Here is a 20,488-nt window from a genome sequence, read left to right on the forward strand (position 1 = left end):
CTTCTGTTTCTCTCAGCTCAAACCCTTAACATGTGTGTCTGTTAGTCGCCCAGTCATGTCCAACTCTTTGGGACCCCATAGGCTGTAGCCGCTAGACTCCTCCATCCATGGAATTCTGCAAGCAAGAACACTGGAGTGGGTTGCCATTCCCTTCTCCAGGGGATCTTCTTAACTCAGGGATCAAACCAGGGTCTCTTGAACTGCAGGCATATTCTTTATCATCTGAGCCATCAGGGAAACCCTCAAACATATAATACTAACTGCTTTTTCCATGACCCTTTCAGGATCTACCTAACGTAATAATCAGGGAAAGAAAATTAAACATCTGTGAGCCAAAAGCTTTTCCCATCTGTGAAAAAGACCATGTGATCTATGAACATGACAAACCCCACTTCCTGTCTGAAGGAGTCACACATAGTCACACAGGTACTATGTAAATGTGCCGCCAGGCACACAGAGACACTGAACTCTCAGCTTGAGGCAGGACTGAGCACATTTGTGCAGGGGAATCCACGCCTCATGCCGCTCTCCAGCCTGCTCTGGGTGTTCCTGGCCTTCACCTTCTCTGGTAGGGATGCTTCCAGGCATGGGTGTGAGTGTTCAGGGTGAAAGGACTGCACACAGACGTGTGGTGCTCCACGGGGACTTGGTGGGGAAAGGAGGACTAGAGAAAAAGAAGCATTTTATAATTTCAATTTGATTTGTCTCTGGGTCCTAAATTAGTCTAAATCCCACACTATTTTATTTACTACTTCATCTCTGTTTTCTGATTTTTTCCCCATAGGATCCAGTGTGGCCCAGAAAGTAACTCAAGTCCAGACAGCCATAACCAGTCAATTGGGGCAGACAGTCACCCTGAATTGTCGATATGAAGTAAGTTGGACCACGGACTACTACTACATTTTTTGGTATAAACAGCTTCCCGGTGGAGAGATGAATTTCCTTATTCATCAGTATTCAGAACACCTGAATGCAAGGAATGGCCGCTACTCTGTAAACTTCCAGAAAGCAGATAAATCCATCAGCCTCATCATTTCAGCCTTACAGCTCGAAGACTCTGCAAAGTACTTCTGTGCTCTCCGGGAGCTCACAGTGCTTGAAGTAATGGGAAAAGCTGAACAAAAACCCCAGAGCTTAATAAGAGAGAGCACACTGCTTCAGGACCTCAGTTGAAGTGCACACCTGCACATCCCAGAAGAGAAATGGTAGTCCTGTGGTTGCTTCATCTGTGGTCTGGATCAGAAGATTTAATTCTAAATAAAAGCTCCTTCTAGGTGGATCATCAGGCTACAGCTGGAACCAGGTGGGCCTGCCCCGCAGGAACTGGAGCCTGAAGAAGACAGGGAATCACTGTGGTTTCTGCCTCCCTTTGGTCCCCCAATTTCCCACCACTGCTTTGGGTCCCCCATTTGAGCAGGAGGCCAGTAAACGCTGGAACTGTGAAAGCACATCTTATCTCCTGCAACTCCTTTCTGGTGGATCCACTTCACAGCTCTTGCCTCCCCTTTCACTCAGAGTTTCCTCTGACTGCCCAGGTTGATACAGGCTTTCAGCTCTTGATAGTATCTTGGTGCTTCCCATCTCTTCTTTGTTTTTGTTAACCCTGTCTGCAAATCTATAAATATTCCCTTCATTAAACTTTGTAGTTAAATCTTCAAGTAAATCAAAGATCTTTCTAGGTTATTTGGAAGTAGGTGTCCACAGTAATTTTCTACTAATACATTCCTCTCTTGAGCTTTTGACTTTAAATCAATCATACAGAACATGTGTAAACTTGTCTAAAGCTATAAACTTGCTGCATAATAATTTAAAGTGACTGCTTCACTAAAATACACTCACATCACAAACCTGGGTATAGTTATCTGGAATCGTTATGAAAATCATTTCCTTAGTCCTGTCTTCTTAGACTTTGTGTCATTTTAAAGTACAATCAGGGAAGCAGACCATCAGCAATGTTGAATAAGAGATTAGTTATATATAAAAATTAGAACTCAGGCAGTTGCTCAAGTTGATGGAGTAGTCTATACAAGCAGAAAAGATACAAGCAACCTAATGTTCATTGCAGCACTAATTACAGTAGCATGGACATGGAAGCAACCTAAATGTCCAACGATGGAATAATAGATAAAAAAGATACAGCATATATATACAATTGAATATTATTCAGCCATGAGAAAGAACAAAACAGTGCCATTTGCAGTGGCCTGGATGGACCTAAAGATTGTCATACTGAGTGAAGTAGGTCAGACAGAGAAAGACAAATATCCTCTGATATCTCTTTTATCAGATGGAATTTTAAAAAGTGGTATTTACAAATGAAGGTGTTTACAAAACAGAAATAGAATCCAGGATGTAGAAAACTAATCATGGTTACCAAAGGGGGAAAGGGATATGAGGGATAAACTGGCAGACTGGGATTCACATATACACACTACTATATATAAAATAGATAACTAATGAGAACCTCCTGTATAACACAGGAAACTCTACTCAATAATCTATAATGACCTATACAGAAGCACAATCTGAAAAAGAAAAGATATATGTATACATATAACTGATTTGCTATACAACAGAAACTAACATTGTAAAGCAACTATACTCCAATAAAAGTTAATTTAAAAAGTAGAGATAATAAATCTACTGGAAAAAATAAGAGCTATCAGAAGCTTGAAAAAACAGTGATACCTGACTTCTCATCCAGACCAACAGAAGTTACCAAGGGAAAGCATTTTTAAAGTGTTTAAGAAAATAAACAAATGAAACTTTCAAGCGAACTTCTTATGAAAATGAAGATATATATTAAAATGTCTGTGTTGAATATCAATGCTAAGAGGGTGGAAAGTCAATGTGCAGACTTTTAAACTATATTTGCAATGCATATTTCTGAAAAAGAACTCAAATGAAAAATATATATAAAGCACATACAAATTAGTAAAGAAAACACTTAAGAAGAATGGGACAATCTTGGAGATCCAATTCAGAAATTTGATATTTAATACCCAATAAATTGGAGAAGGAAATGGCAGCCCACTCCAGTATTCTTGCCTAGAAAATTCCATGGATGGAGGAGTCTGGTGGGCTACAGTCCATGGGGTCGGACACAACTGAGTGACTTCACCTTCTTTTCACTTTCAGTTTCACCTAATAAATATGCCAAAAATAATATTATTATTCATCAGGTAAATGAAAATAAAGCTTCCTCTGAATGCTCCATCTGTGTCCTTTCAGCACCCTGAATGTACTAATGTAGCTAGGAGAATATGACCCAAGAGGACAGGGAAAAATAATGACTGTCTCAAAGAAAATAAGTGATTAAATAAATTTCCTATAGTTTCCCTCATCGAACCAATATGGAGGAAAAAAAAAAGTAGTAAAAGTCACAGATTCTGGATATTGAAGAAAAGACAGGTTTCACTAGAAAAAAGAAAGATGGTGTCATTTGAATCAGTCCTAATGAGATGGATGAAACTGGAGCCCCTTATACAGAGTGAAGTAAGCCAGAAAGATAAAGAACATTACAGCATACTAACACATATATATGGAATTTAGAAAGATGGTAATGATAACCCTATATGCAAAACGGAAAAAGAGACACAGAAATACAGAACAGACTTTTGAACTCTGTGGGAGAAGGTGAGGGTGGGATATTTCAAAAGAACAGCATGTATACTATTTATGGTGAAACAGATCACCAGCCCAGGTGGGATGCATGAGACAAGTGCTCGGGCCTGGTGCACTGGGAAGACCCAGAGGAATCGGGTGGAGAGGGAGGTGGGAGGGGGGATCGGGATGGGGAATACGTGTAAATCTATGGCTGATTCATATCAATGTATGACAAAAAAATAAATAAATAAATAAATAAAAAGAAAGATGGTGTTTTTTTAGCTTATTCTATGTCAGGCACTGTGGTATGCATTTCAGATTCATCATCTAATTTAAATATCAAAACCCTATGAGCTAGGTTTTTTTGTTTCTTCTTTTTTTTTTTTAATCTTTGGGAAATGCGCCATAACTTTCCTAACTGTGAAATGCTTCTCTACCTTTTATTATCAGCCAGAGTGTAGCATTTTAGGGGGCTCCTGAGGAGCAAGGTCTGGACGATGGAGAAGCCCTTGGACTCAAAATAGGGTGGTTGGACATCTGAGTGATGGTGACATTACTGGTTTAAACTGGAACCTAAAGTGAACTAGAAGAGAAGATGCCAAACCTAGACACAAAGTCCCAGGATCAGTAGATGAGGAAATCATCCACTAATCAGTTAACAGTGCTGAATGCCTTAGCAAGTTTTTTATTTAATAGTATGCTGGGGAAATTGAGGGCTATGATGGGGTATTATTCTTTAAACACTCCTGTGAGGCTATCTTCCCAAACATCTACATGGTGTTATCTCTGAAGTTCCTTTACATCTTTACTCGTCTTTACTTAGTGAATTCTTTATTTAAATCTTTCTATTTTCCTTCCTTGAGAACCAGACTCCAGTGCACTGCATGTAGCAGGAGTGAACGCCGAAGCACTGCCACCTGCTGTCCTACTCGAACATTCTGTGAGACTTACACGGGCTTCCTTGCTGCCCTCTGTGCTGAGTCTCTTCAGTCGTGTCCGACTCTGCGACCCCATGGACTGTAGCCCGCCAGCCTCCTCTGTACGTGGGATTCTCCAGGCAAGAGTACTAGAGTGGGGTTGCCATGCCCTCCTCCAGGGGATCTTCCTGACCCAGGGATCAAACCCACACCTCTTATATCTCCTACACTGACACTCCTACGCTCCTTTACCACTAGCGCCACCTGGGAAGCACTAAATTGTGAGGAAGTGGGGCTTCCCTGGTGGCTCAGAGGTTAAAGCGTCTGCCTGCAATGCTGGAGACCTGGATTTGATCCCTAGGTGGGGAAGATTCCCTGGAGAAGGAAATGGCAACCCACTCCAGTATTCTTGCCTGGAGAACCCCATGTACAGAGGAGCCTGGTGGGCTACACTCCACGGGGTCGCAAAGAGTCTGACATGACTGAGCGACTTCACTTTCACTTTCTAGTCAAGGTAGGGCCTGTGGTTGCTGAACCAGTCAGTAAACTCAATGCAGACATCTGGAGAGAGAGAATTCAGGAGAACTGGCCTTTTTTTTGTTTGTTTTTTTCCTCTCCCTCTCTTATGCCTGCCAGATATAAAAGGGATTGACTTCAAACATAGAATACATAGGATGATTCTGGCTGGACAGTAAGAGGCTACCTTGGAGAGAAAGCTCTAAATTACTTCACAAGGTGAAAGTTTCTTCCCTGATAAGTGAAATTGTGCTTACTGTTATGTCCTTTCTTGTAGTATAGAAATAGCCTGAGAAGTGGGAGCAAGAGTCAATAATGGGAAAAATAAACAATCATGGCAAATATTGCTTGGTTATACTCATTACATATTATAATATTCCACCCATTCTCTCAATATAACACCTTATGAACTGATTTCCCATTGACAGTGAGAAACATGATAGACCATGGATACTTAGGATAATACATGTAATATGCTGTGTAAACTGATAAAATACACCTGAGAAAAATATTGAGCTTTATCTTGTGGGTAGATTCCTCTGCAATTTCAAATTCTGTCTCCCAATCCCCTGCCCCAAGAATTTGTACATTGCCTGCAGCTAGTTGAGTGTTTATGACAGGATTTCTGCATCTCTTCTCTTGGACAGGAAAGATAGAGGTTAGTCATTGAGATGGCTTCCAATTCTGTTCCACTTTTCAGAACACAATTTAAATTTGAGTATGTAGAAGGCACTGCTGTCTAGTTTTAGCACCTACTCTGTTTCCTTTGTTTATTTCAGTTGTTCACTGGAAAGAAGTTTATGTAATCAATTTATACTATCAATTTCCCAGATGTAGATTTAGATTCTGAACAATCTTAATTAGTGCTATCTTGCACTATTAAATTTTCCCTGATTATGTTTTATTTTCCTGACAAGATTTTGAGCTTACAGAGAACAGAGAATATTGCCTTTATAACTTTGGAGCTTAGAAATCATGGACACAAAATCATTGTTTAAACAAATGTGTGCCTGTTCAATGAAACTAACCTGATTCATGAGCTGTGACACAGGCAAAATAGAGCATAAACCTTATTTACTTTAACCAACTCTATTGAGGTATAACTGACATTCCACAAAATTCATCCATTTCGCATCTACAGTTCAAGGATTTTTGGTAAATTAGCTTAGTTATAAAATTAGTTCCATAATCATAATCATTACCATGGCCCTTCCATGTGCTCTCTTTTAGTGGTCTCTCAGGGAAGCGGTTCATCTCACCTGATGCCTCACAAAAGCATAAGCTGAGAAAGAGTCTTCATGTTTAGTCTCACTACTGCCACAATATTAACTTCGATGCATCTGTTTATTACAGTGAGTTACCAAGCCAGCACAGATGCAGTGTGCACGGGGTCTACACAAGGGCATGGATATCAGGAAGGAGGGATCATTGGAGGCATTTCAGGCTCAAATTTGTGAAAATTTGTTATGATAGAAGGAGGATTCTAACACAGTTCCTAAAAGTAACATTTCTAAATAGCTATAGCCAATCTTTGATTGTTTACATTCATGGGAGAATGCATTTAAATTGGTCTTTGGCCTATGTTGAGTTCAAACTCTCAAGCATGAAAATACACACACTTATTAATCATTCAACAAATGTTTGAATGTTCACTGTTCACCAGGTATTCAAGTAGTTTCTGGGAACATGGTTATGAACAATAAACACATATTTATTTAGTGTACACCACATACCTGGGACTTTAATTATCATATGAAAGACAAAATTTCTTGTTTTCATAGATCCTCCCTTCTAGAACATCACAGTCCAATAGAACTCTCAGAGGTGGTGGAAATGTTCTCTATCTGCACTGTCTAATAGCCCCTAGCCTAGTAGTATAAGTGTGGCCTGTAGCCCAGCAGGCTCTCTGGGCAAGATTCTCCAGGCAAGAATACTGGAGTGGGTTGCCATGCTCTTCTCCAGGTATCCTCCTGACCCAGGGATCGAACCTGTGTCTCTTATGTCTCCTGCATTGGCAGGAAGGTTCTTACCACTAGCACCACCTAGGAAGCCCTGAAATGTGGCTAGTATGACTGAAAAGCTAAAATTTAATTCTATTTAATTTTCAGTTTAGTTCAGTTCAGTCACTCAGTCATGTCTGACACTTTGCAACCCTATGGACTGCAACATTTCAGGCCTCCCTGTCCATCACCAACTCCCAGAGTTTACTCAAACTCATGTCCATTGAGTCGGTGATGCCATCCAACCATCTCATCCTCTGTTGGCCCCTTCTCCTCCCACCTTCAATCTTTCCCAGCATCAGGGTCTTTTCCAATCAGTCAGTTCTTCGCATCAGGTGGCTAAAGTATTGGCGTTTCAGCTTCAGCATCAGTCCTTCCAATGAATATTCAGACTGATTTCCTTTAGGATTAACTGGTTGGATCTCCTTGCAGTCCAAGGGACTCTCAAGAGTCTTCTCCAACACCACAGTTCAAAAGCATCAGTTCTTCGGCAATAGCTTTCTTTATAGTCCAACTCTTACATCCATACACGACTTCTGGAAAAACCATAGCTTTTTCTAGATGGACCTTTGTTGGCAAAGTAATGTCTCTGCTTTTTAATATGTTATGCTGTCTAGGTTGGTCATAACTTTTCTTCCAAGGAGCAGGTGTCTTTTAATTTCATGACTGCAGTCACCTTCTGAAGTGATTTTGGAGCCCAAAAAAATAAAGTCTGTCACTGTTTCCACTGTTTCCCCATCTATTTGCCATGAAGTGATGGGACCAATGCCATGATCTTATTTTTCTGAATGTTGAGCTTTAAGCCAATTTTTTCATTCTCCTCTTTTACTTTCATCAAGAGGCTCTTTAGTTCTTCTTCACTTTCTGCCATAAGGGTGGTGTCATCTGCATATCTGAGATTATTGATATTTCTCCCGGCAATCTTGATTCCAGCTTGTGCTTCATCCAGCCCAGCGTTTCTCATGATGTACTCTGCATATAAGTTAAATAAGCAGGGGGGAGGAGCCAAGATGGCGGAGGAATAAGACGGGGAGACCACTTTCTCCCTTACAGATTCATCAAAAGAACAATTGAACGCAGAGCAAACTTCACAAAACAACTTCTGATCGCTAGCTGAGGTCATCAGGCACCCAGAAAAGCAGCCCATTGTCTTTAAAAGGAGGTAGGACAAAATATAAAAGATAAAAAGAGAGACAAAAGAGCTAAGGACGGACATCCGTCCCGGGAAGGGAGTCTTAATAGAGGAAGTTTCCAAATACCAGGAAACCCTTGCACTGGCGGGTCTGGGGGAAGTTTTTGAATCTCAGAGGGCAACCTGACTGGGAGGGGAAGAATAAATAAAACCCACAAATTACATGCCTAAAAGAAACTCCCAGCAGAAAAGTACCCCAGACGCCGGCATCCGCCACCAGCAAGTGGGGGTGGAATGGAGAGGAGCGGGTGGCATTGCTTAGGGTAAGGACCGGGCCTGAGTGCCCTGAGGGCAATCGGAGGGAGCTTTTGTGAGTTACCAACTTAAACTGTGGGATAGCAAGAGAGAGAGAGAAAATTAACCAGCCTGAACACACTGCCGGCCATTGGCAGGACAAAGGGTCTGAGCAAGTCCAGAGAAGAGCTCGAAGGCTAAGGACCGGCCCAGCCCTGCCGGAGGCAGGAGGCAGAGGGGAGGGGAAAGGGGCAGGCTTGGCCCCAAAGACCGCATCCCCTACCGCACTGCAAACAGGCCTCCAGTTTCTAACCAAAGACTTCCTGAGATTCTGGATGGTCGACATCTGCTGGGAGGGTCGCGGCAAGACACAGGGTGCACGCACCCGACTGGCACGGGCGGGAACTGGGGCTGGGGACGCGGAGGGCAGAAGGCGCTTGCACGTGGAAACTGAGACTGGGACCACGGAGGGGAGAAAACGTGCTGCACCCGGGGAGAGTGAGCCCGTCAAGCTCCTGGCTGCCTGAGCTGTTCAGATGGGGAAGGCACAAAACGCAGGCGCAGCCGAGTCGGCGCTTTTGTGGAACACCCGAGGGCTGGAACCGCACGCAGCGCAGGGCACGCTCCATATAGAACAGCTGGGAGCCTGAGCAGCGTAGACAGGAAAAGCAGCGCCAGTCCCTCCCAGCAGCGCGACAGAACTAGCAACCTGAATAAGAGACCACCTCCGCCCGCCTGTGTCAGGGTGGAAATTAAGCACTGAAGAGACCTGCAAACAGAAGCCAAATAAACAAAGGGAACCGCTTCAGAAGGGACCAGTGCAACAGATTAAAATCCCTGTAGATAACACCGACTACACCGGAAGGGGCCTGTAGATATTGAGAAGTGTAAGCTGGAACGAGGAGCTATCTGAAACTGAACCAAACCCACACTGACCACAACAGCTCCAGAGAAATTCCTAGATATATTTTTACTTTTTTTTATAAAAATAATTTTTTTTCTTTTTTCTTTTTTCTCTTTTATTTTCTTTTAAAATTCCCTACTATTCCCGCATTACTTCTTAACTTTCATTTTCATAGATTTTTACGATTTTTTAAATTAGGAAAAATTTTTTTTCTTGTTTTTTTTTCTTTTTCTCTTCTTTTTTCTACTTTTCTTTTTCTCTTATTTCCTTTTAAAGTCCTCTATTACTCCTTAATTTTCATTTTCATTACACTATAACCTTGCAAAAAAAAAAGAGAGAGAGAAGCCCTATTTTTAAACCAAACTACATATATATTTCTAAAATATTTTTGTGTTTTGGTTTTTGTTTTGAATATAGGATTTTTAAAAGTCTAACCTCTACTCTAGATTTTTAATCTTTGATTTTCAGTATATGATATAAATTGTGGACATTTAAGAATCCAATATTCAGTTCCCATTTTTATTCAGGAGTGTGTTGATTACTCTCTCCCAATTTTCACTCTCTATTTTCTACCTCAGGACACCTCTATTTCCTCCTTTCCCCTTCTCTTCCCAATCCAATTCTGTGAATCTTTGTGGGTGTCTGGGCTACGGAGGACACTCTGGGAACAGACAACTGTGTAGATCTGTCTCTCTCCTCTTGAGTCCCCCTTTTCTCCTCCTGCTCATCTCTATCTCCCTCCTCCCTCTCCTCTTCATGTAACTCTGTGAACCTCTCTGGGTGTCCCTCATGGGGGAGAATCTTTTCACCATTAACATAGAAGTTTTATTATCAGTGCTGTATAGTTGGAGAAGCCTTGAGACGACTGGAAGAATAAAACTGAAATCCAGAGGCAGGAGACTTAAGCCCAAAACCTGAGAACACCAGAAAACTCCTGACTACATGGAACTTTAAGTAATAAGAGACCGTCCAAAAGTCTCCATACCTACACTAAAACCAACCACCACCCAAGAGCCAATAAGTTTTAGAGCAAGACATACCACGCAAATTCTCCAGCAACGCAGGAACATAGCCCTGAATGTCAACTTACAGGCTGCCAAAGGTCACACTTAACACATAGACCCATCTCAAAACTCATTACTGGGCACTCCATTGCACTCCAGAGAGAAGAAATCCAGTTCCATGCACCAGAACACTGACGCAAGTGTCCCTAACCCAGAAACCTTGACAAGCCAATCGTCCAACCCCACCAACTGGGTAAAACCTCCACAATAAAAAGGAACCACAGACCTCCAGAATACAGAAAGCCCACTCCAGACACAGCAATCTAAAGAAGATGAAAAGGCAGAGAAATACCCAACAGGTAAAGGAACATGAAAAATTCCCACCAAGCCAAACAAAAGACGAGGAGATAGGGAAGCTACCTGAAAAAGAATTTAGAATAATGATAATAAAAATGATCCAAAATCTTGAAAACAAAATGGAGTTACAGATAAATAGCCTCGAGACAAAGATTGAAAAGATTCAAGAAATCTTTGATAAAGACCTAGAAGAAATAAAAAAGAGTCAATTAAAAATGAATAATGCAATAAATGAGATCAAAAACACTCTGCAGGGAACCAAAAGTAGAATAACGGAGACAGAAGATAGGATAAGTGAGGTAGAAGATAAAATGGTGGAAATAAATGAAGCAGAGAGGAAAAAAGAAAAAAGAATCAAAAGAAATTAGGACAACCTCAAGGACCTCTGGGACAATGCGAAATGCCCCAACATTCGAATCATAGGAGTCCCAGAATAAAAAGACAAAAAGAAAGGCCATGAGAAAATACTCGAGGAGATAATAGCTGAAAACTTCCCTAAAATGGGGAAGGAAATAGCCACCCAAGTCCAAGAAACCCAGAGAGTCCCAAACAGGATAAACCCAAGGCAAAACACCCCAAGACACATATTAATCAAATTAACAAAGATCAAACACAAAGAACAAATATTAAAAGCAGCAAGGGAGAAACAACAAATAACACACAAAGGGATCCCCATAAGGATAACAGCTGATCTATCAATAGAAACCCTCCCGGCCAGAAGGGAATGGCAGGACATACTTAAAGTAATGAAAGAGAATAACCTACAACCTAGATTACTGTACCCAGCAAGGATCTCATTCAGATATGAAGGAGAATTCAAAAGCTTTACAGACAAGCAAAAGCTGAGAGAATTCAGCACCACCAAACCAACTCTTCAACAAATGCTAAAGGATCTTCTCTAGACAGGAAGCACAGAAAGGTTGTATTAACGTGAACCCAAAACAACAAAGTAAATGACAATGGGACCATACCTATCAATAATTACCTTAAATGTAAATGTGTTGAATGCCCCAACCAAAAGACAAAGATTGGCTGAATGGATACAAAAACAAGACCCCTATATATGCTGTCTACAAGAGACCCACCTCAAAACAAGAGACACATACAGACTAAAAGTGAAGGGCTGGAAAAAAATATTTCACGCAAACGGAGAACAAAAGAAAGCAGGAGTCACAATACTCATATCAGATAAAATAGACTTTCAAATAAAGGCTGTGAAAAGAGACAAAGAAGGACACTACATAATGATCAAAGGATCAATCCAAGAAGAAGATATAACAATTATAAATATATATGCACCCAACATAGGAGCACCGCAATATGTATGGCAAACACTAACGAGTATGAAAGAGGAAATTAATAGTAACACAATAATAGTGGGAGACTTTAATACCCCACTCACACCTATGGATAGATCAACTAAACAGAAAATTAACAAGGAAACACAAACCTTAAATGACACAATGGACCAGCTAGAACTAATTGATAGCTATAGGACATTTCACCCCAAAACAATCAACTTCACCTTTTTCTCAAGTGCACATGGAACCTTCTCCAGAATAGATCACATCCTGGGCCATAAATCTAGTCTTGGAAAATTCAAAAAAATTGAAATCATTCCAGTCATCTTTTCTGATCACAGTGCAGTAAGATTAGATCTGAATTACAGGGGAAAAGTTGTTAAAAATTCAAACATATGGAGGCTAAATAACACGCTTCTGAATAACCAAGAAATCATAGAAGAAATCAAAAAAGAAATAAAAATATTCATAGAAATGAATGAAAATGAAAACACAACAACCCAAAACCTATGGGACACTGTAAAAGCAGTGCTAAGGGGAAGGTTCATAGCATTACAGGCTTACATCAAGTAACAAGAAAAAAGTCAAATAAATAACCTAACTCTACACCTAAAGCAATTAGAGAAGGAAGAAATGAAGAACCCCAGGGTTAGTAGAAGGAAAGAAATCTTAAAAATTTGGGCAGAAATAAATGTAAAAGAAACTAAAGAGACCATAGCAAAAATCAACAAAGCTAAAAGCTGGTTTTTTGAAAAAATAAACAAAATTGACAAACCATTAGCAAGACTCATTAAGAAACAAAGGGAGAAGAACCAAATCAACAAAATTAGAAATGAAAATGGAGATATCACGACAGACAACACTGAAATACAAAGGATCATAAGAGACTACTACCAGCAGCTCTATGCCAATAAAATGGACAACTTGGAAGAAATGGACAAATTCTTAGAAAAGTATAGCTTTCCAAACCTGAACCAGGAAGAAATAGAAGATCTTAACAGACCCATCACAAGCAAGGAAATCAAAACCGTAATCTGAAATCTTCCAGCAAACAAAAGCCCAGGACCAGATGGCTTCACAGCTGAATTCTACCAAAACTTTACAGAAGCGCTAACACCTATCTTACTCAAACACTTCCAGAAAATTGCAGAAGGTAAACTTCCAAACTCATTCTATGAGGCCACCATCACCTTAATTCCAAAACCAGACAAAGATGCCACAAAAATAGAAAACTACAGGCCAATATCACTGATGAACATAGATGCAAAAATCCTTAACAAAATTCTAGCAAACAGAATCCAACAGCATATTTAAAAAAATCATACATCATGACCAAGTGGGCTTTATCCCAGGAATGCAAGGATTCTTTAATATCCACAAATCAATCAATGTAATACACCACATTAACAAATTGAAAGATAAAAACCATATGATTATCTCAATAGATGCAGAGAAAGCCTTTGACAAAATTCAACACCCATTTATGATTAAAACTCTCCAGAAAGCAGGAATAGAAGGAACATACCTCAACATAATAAAAGCTATATATGACAAACCCACAGCAAACATTACCCTCAATGGTGAAAAATTGAAAGCATTTCCCCTGAAATCAGGAACAAGACAAGGGTGCCCACTCTCACCACTACTATTCAACATAGTGTTGGAAGTTTTGGCCACAGCAATCAGAGCAGAAAAAGAAGTAAAAGGAATCCAGATAGGAAAAGAAGAAGTGAAACTCTCACTGTTTGCAGATGACATGATCCTCTACATAGAAAACCCTAACGACCCTACCAGAAAATTACTAGAGCTAATCAATGAATATAGTAAAGCTGCAGGATATAAAATTAACACACAGAAATCCCTTGCATTCTTATACACTAACAATGAGAAAACAGAAAGAGAAATTAAAGAAACAATACCATTCACCATTGCAACGAAAAAAATAAAATACTTAGGAGTATATCTACCTAAAGAAACAAAAGACCTATACATAGAAAACTATAAAACACTGATGAAAGAAATCAAAGAGGACACAAACAGATGGAGAAACATACCATGTTCATGGATTGGAAGAATCAATATTGTCAAAATGGCTATACTATCCGAAGCAATCTATAGATTCAATGCAATCCCCATCAAGCTACCAATGGTATTTTTCACAGAACTAGAACAAATAATTTCACAATTTGTATGGAAATACAAAAAGCCTTGAATAGCCAAAGTAATCTTGAGAAAGAAGAATGGAACTGGAGGAATCAACCTGCCTGACTTCAGACTCTACTACAAAGCCACAGTCATCAAGACAGCATGGTACTGGCACAAAGACAGAAATATAGATCAATGGAACAGAATAGAAAGCCCAGAGATAAATCCACGAACCTATGGACACCTTATCTTCGACAAAGGAGGCAAGGATATACAATGGAAAAAAGAAAACCTCTTTAACAAGTGGTGCTGGGAAAACTGGTCAACCACTTGTAAAAGAATGAAACTAGAACACTTTCTAACATCATACACAAAAATAAACTCAAAATGGATTAAAGATCTCAATGTAAGACCACAAACTATAAAACTCCTAGAGGAGAACATAGGCAAAACACTATCCGACATGAATCACAGCAGGATCTTCTATGACCCACCTCCCAGAATATTGGAAATAAAAGCAAAAATAAACAAATGGGACCTAATGAAACTTAAAAGCTTTTGCACTACAAAGGAAACTATAAGTAAGGTGAAAAGACAGCCCTCAGATTGGGAGAAAATAATAGCAAATGAAGCAACAGACAAAGGATTAATCTCAATAAATATATAAGCAACTCCTGCAGCTCAATTCCAGAAAAATAAATGACCCAATCAAAAACTGGGCCAGAGAACTAAACAGACATTTCTCCAAAGAAGACATACAGATGGCTAACAAACACATGAAAAGGTGCTCAACATCACTCATCATTAGAGAAATGCAAATCAAAACCATAATGAGGTACCATTACACGCCAGTCAGGATGGCTGCTATCCAAAAGTCTACAAGCAATAAATGCTGGAGAGGGTGTGGAGAAAAGGGAACCCTCTTACACTGTTGGTGGGAATGCAAACTTGTACAGCCACTATGGAGAACAGTGTGGAGATTTCTTAAAAAACTGGAAATAGAACTGCCATATGACCCAGCAATCTCACTTCTGGGCATACACACAAAGGAAACCAGATCTGAAAGAGACACGTGTACCCCAGTGTTCATCACAGCACTGTTTATAATAGCCAGGACATGGAAGCAACCTAGATGCCCATCAGCAGACGAATGGATAAGGAAGCTGTGGTACATATACACCATGGAATATTACTCAGCCATTAAAAAGAATTCATTTGAATCAGTTCTAATGAGATGGATGAAACTGGAGCCCCTTTTACAGAGTGAAGTAAGCCAGAAAGATAAAGAACATTACAGCATACTAACACATATATATGGAATTTAGAAAGATTGTAATGATAACCCTATATGCCAAACAGAAAAAGAGACATAGATGTACAGAACAGACTTTTGGACTCTGTGGGAGAAGGCGAGGGTGGGATGTTTTGAGAGAACAGCATGTACATTATCTATAGTGAAACAGATCACCAGCCCAGGTGGGATGCATGAGACAAGTGCTCGGGCCTGGTGCACTGGGAAGACCCAGAGGAATCGGGTGGAGAGGGAGGTGGGAGGGGGGATCAGGATGGGGAATACATGTAACTCCATGGCTGATTCATGTCAATGTATGACAAAACCCACTGAAATGTTGTGAAGTAATTAGCCTCCAACTAATAAAAATAAATGAAAAAAAAATACGTTAAATAAACAGGGTGATAATATACAGCCTTGACGTACTCCTTTTCCTATTTGGAACCAGTCTGTTGTTCCATGTCAAGTTCTAACTATTACTCCCTGACCTGCATACAGATTCCTCAAGAGGCAGGTCGCATGGTCTGGTATTCCCACCTCTTGAAGAATTTTCCACAGTTTGTTGTGATTCATACAGTCAAAGAGTTTGGCATAGTCAATAAAGCAAAAGTAAGTGTTTTTCTGGAAAGCTCTTGCTTTATCAATGATCCAACGGATGTTGGCAAGTTGATATCTGGTTCCTCTGCCTTTTCTAAATCCAGCTTGAACATCTGGAATTTCATGGTTCACGTACTGTTGAAGCCTGGCTTAGAGAATTTTGAGCTTTACTTTACCAGCATGTCAGATGAGTGCAATTGTGCGGTAGTTTTAACATTCTTTGGCATTGCCTTTTTTGGGGATTGGAATGAAAATTGACCTTTTCTAGTCCTGTGGTCTCTGCTGAATTTTGCAAATATGCTGGCATATTGAATGCAGCACTTTCACAGCATCATCTTTTAGGATTTGAAATAGCTCAACTGGAATTCCATCATGTCCACTAGCTTTGTTCGTAGTGATGCTTCCTAAGGCCCACTTGACTTCACATTCCAGGATATCTGGCTCTAGGTGAGTGATCACACCATCATGATTATCTGGGTCATGAAGATCTTTTTTGTATAGTTCTTCTGTGTATTCTTGCCACCTCTTCTTAAAATCTTCTGCTTCTGTTAAGTCCATACAATTTCTGTCCTTTATTGTGCCCATCTTTTCATGAAATGTCCCCTTGGTATCTCTAATTTTCTTGAAGAGGTATCTAGTCTTTCCCATTCTACTGTTTTCCTCTATTTATTTGCATTGATCACTGAGGAAGGCTTTCTTATCTTTCCTTGCTATTCTTTGGAACTCTGCCTTCAAAGGGGTATATCTTTCCTTTTCTCCTTTGCCTTTCCCTTCTCTTCTTTTCATAACTATTTGTAAGGCCTCCTCAGACAACAGTTTTTCCTTTTTTCAGTTCTTTTTCTTGAGGATGGTCTTGATCGCTGCCTCCTGTACAATGTCAGGAACCTCCATCCACAGTTCTTCAAGTACTCTGTCTGTCGGAGTTAATCCCTTGAGTCTATTTCTCACTTCCACTGTTTAATTTTAATTTACTTTAAACTAAGCAGCTTTTAGACAACATATAGGACAGCTTAGTTCTTGATGATGATAGAGTACATGCCCTCTAGGCACATGGGCCAGCCCCCACAATTAACAAACCACTATAATGCAAGCTAATAGTGCTAAGTGAACAATTCTGAAATTCTGTACAGCCATAGGATGGTATACTATTCAACTGTTTAGTTTTAAGAAATTCTCGTTAGAGAAGTTCATGTCTGATAGATAGATAAGACTCTTTTTGAATTATATTGATTTCTTAAAATCCCTGGTACGTGGTAAAGTAACATGGTGAGATAGCCAATATATAAGCTTTAAACTGGATAATTTACAGCCAGAGTATTCTATATGACAGCAGGGGGAAAGATACAGTTTATCTTCCATTTTGACATCATAGGTTGTCTAACAATAAATTATGGGTCTTCTCCACATTTATTAAAATGACCTAATATATTCCATCAGTACATACAGAAAAACACACTACATGATTCTGATAAAATTGGAAATGACAAATGAAACATTTTATTTCATTCTGATGCCCTGGTTTTTAAAGAATCACAGAATCCATTCCTGAAGGGCAAATTATACCTCCCCAAACACTATCATGTGGCTCAGCTGGTAAAGAATCCACCTGCAATGTGGGAGACCTGGGTTCGATCCCTGGGTTGGGAAGATCCCCTGCAGAAGGGAAAGGCTACCCACTCCAGTATTCTGGTCTGGAGAATTCCATGGACTGTATAGTCCATTGGGTCGCAAACAGTCAGACATGACTGGGCGATTTTCACTTTCATTTCCACTTTCTAAACACTATCAACATGAGTAAATTCTTTCCAAGCCTTGACAAACATTTACCACAGGAGTTAGAAAAAATATTGAAAAAGAATAGATACATGTATATGTACAACTGAATGACTTTGCTGTAAACCTGAAACTAGCCCAACATTGTTCATCAACTATACTCTAAGATAAAATAAATGTTTAAAATATATCTGCAATAATAACAGAAAACTTTGTAAGAGATTGGAGAAGAAAATGGCAACCCACTCCATTGTTCTTGCCTGGAGATTCCCAGGGACGGCGGAGCCTGATGGGCTGCCGCCTATGGGGTCACATAGAGTCGGACACGACTGAAGTGACTTAGCAGCTGCAGCAGCAGTTATAAAATCAGCAATATTTGATCCAACCACATGGGGGCAGCATCTATAAACCCGCCCCTCTTGAAAATAACCTGAGTAAAACAGTGGTAAGCCTGACTGGCTCCCTCAAACTGCAGTCACTCTTTTCACCTTTCTTTCCAAAGAGCAGTGCAGACCATGTTTCTGTGGATCTGGAAGAAGCTTCTACAAGGAAAACCCTTTAGGAGAAGGTAGATTCAGCAACTCTTCCAGATGAGGAAGAAGAGGGAGATGCTGTTCACTGCACCAGTGTTAAACTTATGGATGCAAATACCACGTGAGTTTGGGATTTCCCTGATTGCTCCCAGAAAATTCAGCACAGCGGAATCTTATCTGCAGACAACTGGAGGAGTGGGATTTTCTGATTGAGAGCAAAGTTGTGAAAAAACACAAAAATTATAAAGTAGGAATATAGAGGGAGTTGACGAGGGAGACTTGAAACAAAGGAGAAAAATACACAAGAATGAGAGAGACCAGGGTAGTTGACGAATTAGACATCTAACCAGATTTTCTCTGATGTTTCCCACTGTTTTTCTGAACAGAAATGAATGGACAACAGATAAAGCATTTTCCTGAATTCTTGCTTCTGCAAGAAGGGGATAACTTCACTACATACTGCAATTTCTCGAGCAACTTTTACAACTTACAGTGGTACAATAAGCAGAGGCCTGGGGGCAGTCCTGTCCTCTTGATGATATTAGCTAAGGGTGGAGAAGTAAAGACGCAGCAGAGACTGACAGTTCGGTTTGGAGAGTCCAGACAGCACAGTTCCCTGCCCCTCACGGCCGCCCAGCCCTCAGATGTAGGAACCTACTTCTGTGCCCAGAAACAGTGCTCTGGGAGCACCTGCTTCAGAACTTTTGTGCTGAAAACTATAAAGCACTGCTAAAAGAAATCAAAGAAGACAGATGATGAGATCCCCTCTGTTTGCAAATTAGAAGGTTCCAAAAAGGGCATGTGTCAGTTCTCTCAAATTAATGTACACACTTTACATAGTGCTGTTAAAAAACAAACAACCCGATCAAAAAGTGGGGGGAAAACCTAAACAGACATTTCTCCAAAGAAGACATACAGGTGGCTAACAAGCACATGAAAAGATGCTCACCATTGCTCATTATTAGAGAAATGCAAATCAAAACTACAATGAGATATCACCTCACACCAGTCAGAATGGCCATCATCAAAAAGTCTACAAACAATAAATGCTGGAGAGGGTGTGGAGAAAAGGGAATGCTCTTGCACTGTAGGCAGGAATATAAACTGATACAGCCACTATGGAAGACAGTATGGAGGTTCCTTAAAAAACTAGAAATAAAACCACCATATGACCCAGAAGTCCCACTCCTAGGCATGTACCCTGAGGAAACCAAAATTGAGAAAGACACATGTATCCCATTGTTCATTGCAGCACTATTTACAATAGCTAGAACATGGGAACAACCTAGATGTCCATTGACAGATGAATGGATAAAGAAATTGTGGTACATGTACACAACAGAATATTAGTCAGCCATAAAATGGAATACATTCTAATGAGGTGGGTGAACCTAGAACCTGATACAGAGTGAAGTAAGTCAGAAAGAGAAAGATAAATATCATATTCTAACACCTGTATACAGAATCTAGAAAAATCATAATGAAGAATTTATTTACAGAGCAGCAATAGAGAAGCATAGAGAATAGACTTATGGATGTGGGGAGAGGGGAGGAGAGGGTGGGATGTATGGAAAGAGTAACATGGAAACTTACATTACCATATGCAAAATAGATAACCAATGGGAACTTGCTATATGGCTCAGGAAACTCAAACAGGGGTTCTGTGTCAACTTAGAGGGGTGAGATGAGGAGGGAGATGGGAGGGAGGTTCAAAAGGGAGGGGGATATATATATATACACCTATGGCTGATTCATGTTGAGACGTGATAGAAAACAACAAAATTCTGTAAAGCAATTATTGTTCAATTTAAAAATAAATAAATGTTTTAAAAATCCATGCAGGATTTTTTTAATAAATACAGGCAAGATTATTTTAAAATTTGTATGAAAAGACAGCAATACTGGAAAAGCTAAAGTAACCCTTTAAAAAAGAAGGAAATAGAAGCCATCAGTCTACCTGATTTCAAGCTATAGCTGCTGTAATCAAGATTGCACATAATTTGATTGTGATTCTGTTGAATTTATAGTTTCATTGGGTAAAACTGATTATCTTAACAAATGAAGTCTTCTAATTCATATGATGTCCTGTTCATTTATGCAGGTCCCCATTAATTTCTT

The 20,488-nt window shown here is 39.9% G+C and overlaps 1 gene segment (V, D, J or C); it reads left to right on the plus strand.

Moving 5' to 3' along the window:
* The first annotated feature begins 438 nt into the window (after positions 1–438).
* Positions 439–1,173, plus strand: LOC122705839. The segment is given in 2 exon segments: positions 439–568; positions 785–1,173. Coding segments are annotated over 2 exon segments (438 nt in total).
* The last annotated feature ends 19,315 nt before the right edge of the window (positions 1,174–20,488 follow it).

This window comes from Cervus elaphus, chromosome 12 (genome assembly GCF_910594005.1).
Source record: "Cervus elaphus chromosome 12, mCerEla1.1, whole genome shotgun sequence".
NCBI classification, from domain to species: domain Eukaryota; kingdom Metazoa; phylum Chordata; class Mammalia; order Artiodactyla; family Cervidae; genus Cervus; species Cervus elaphus.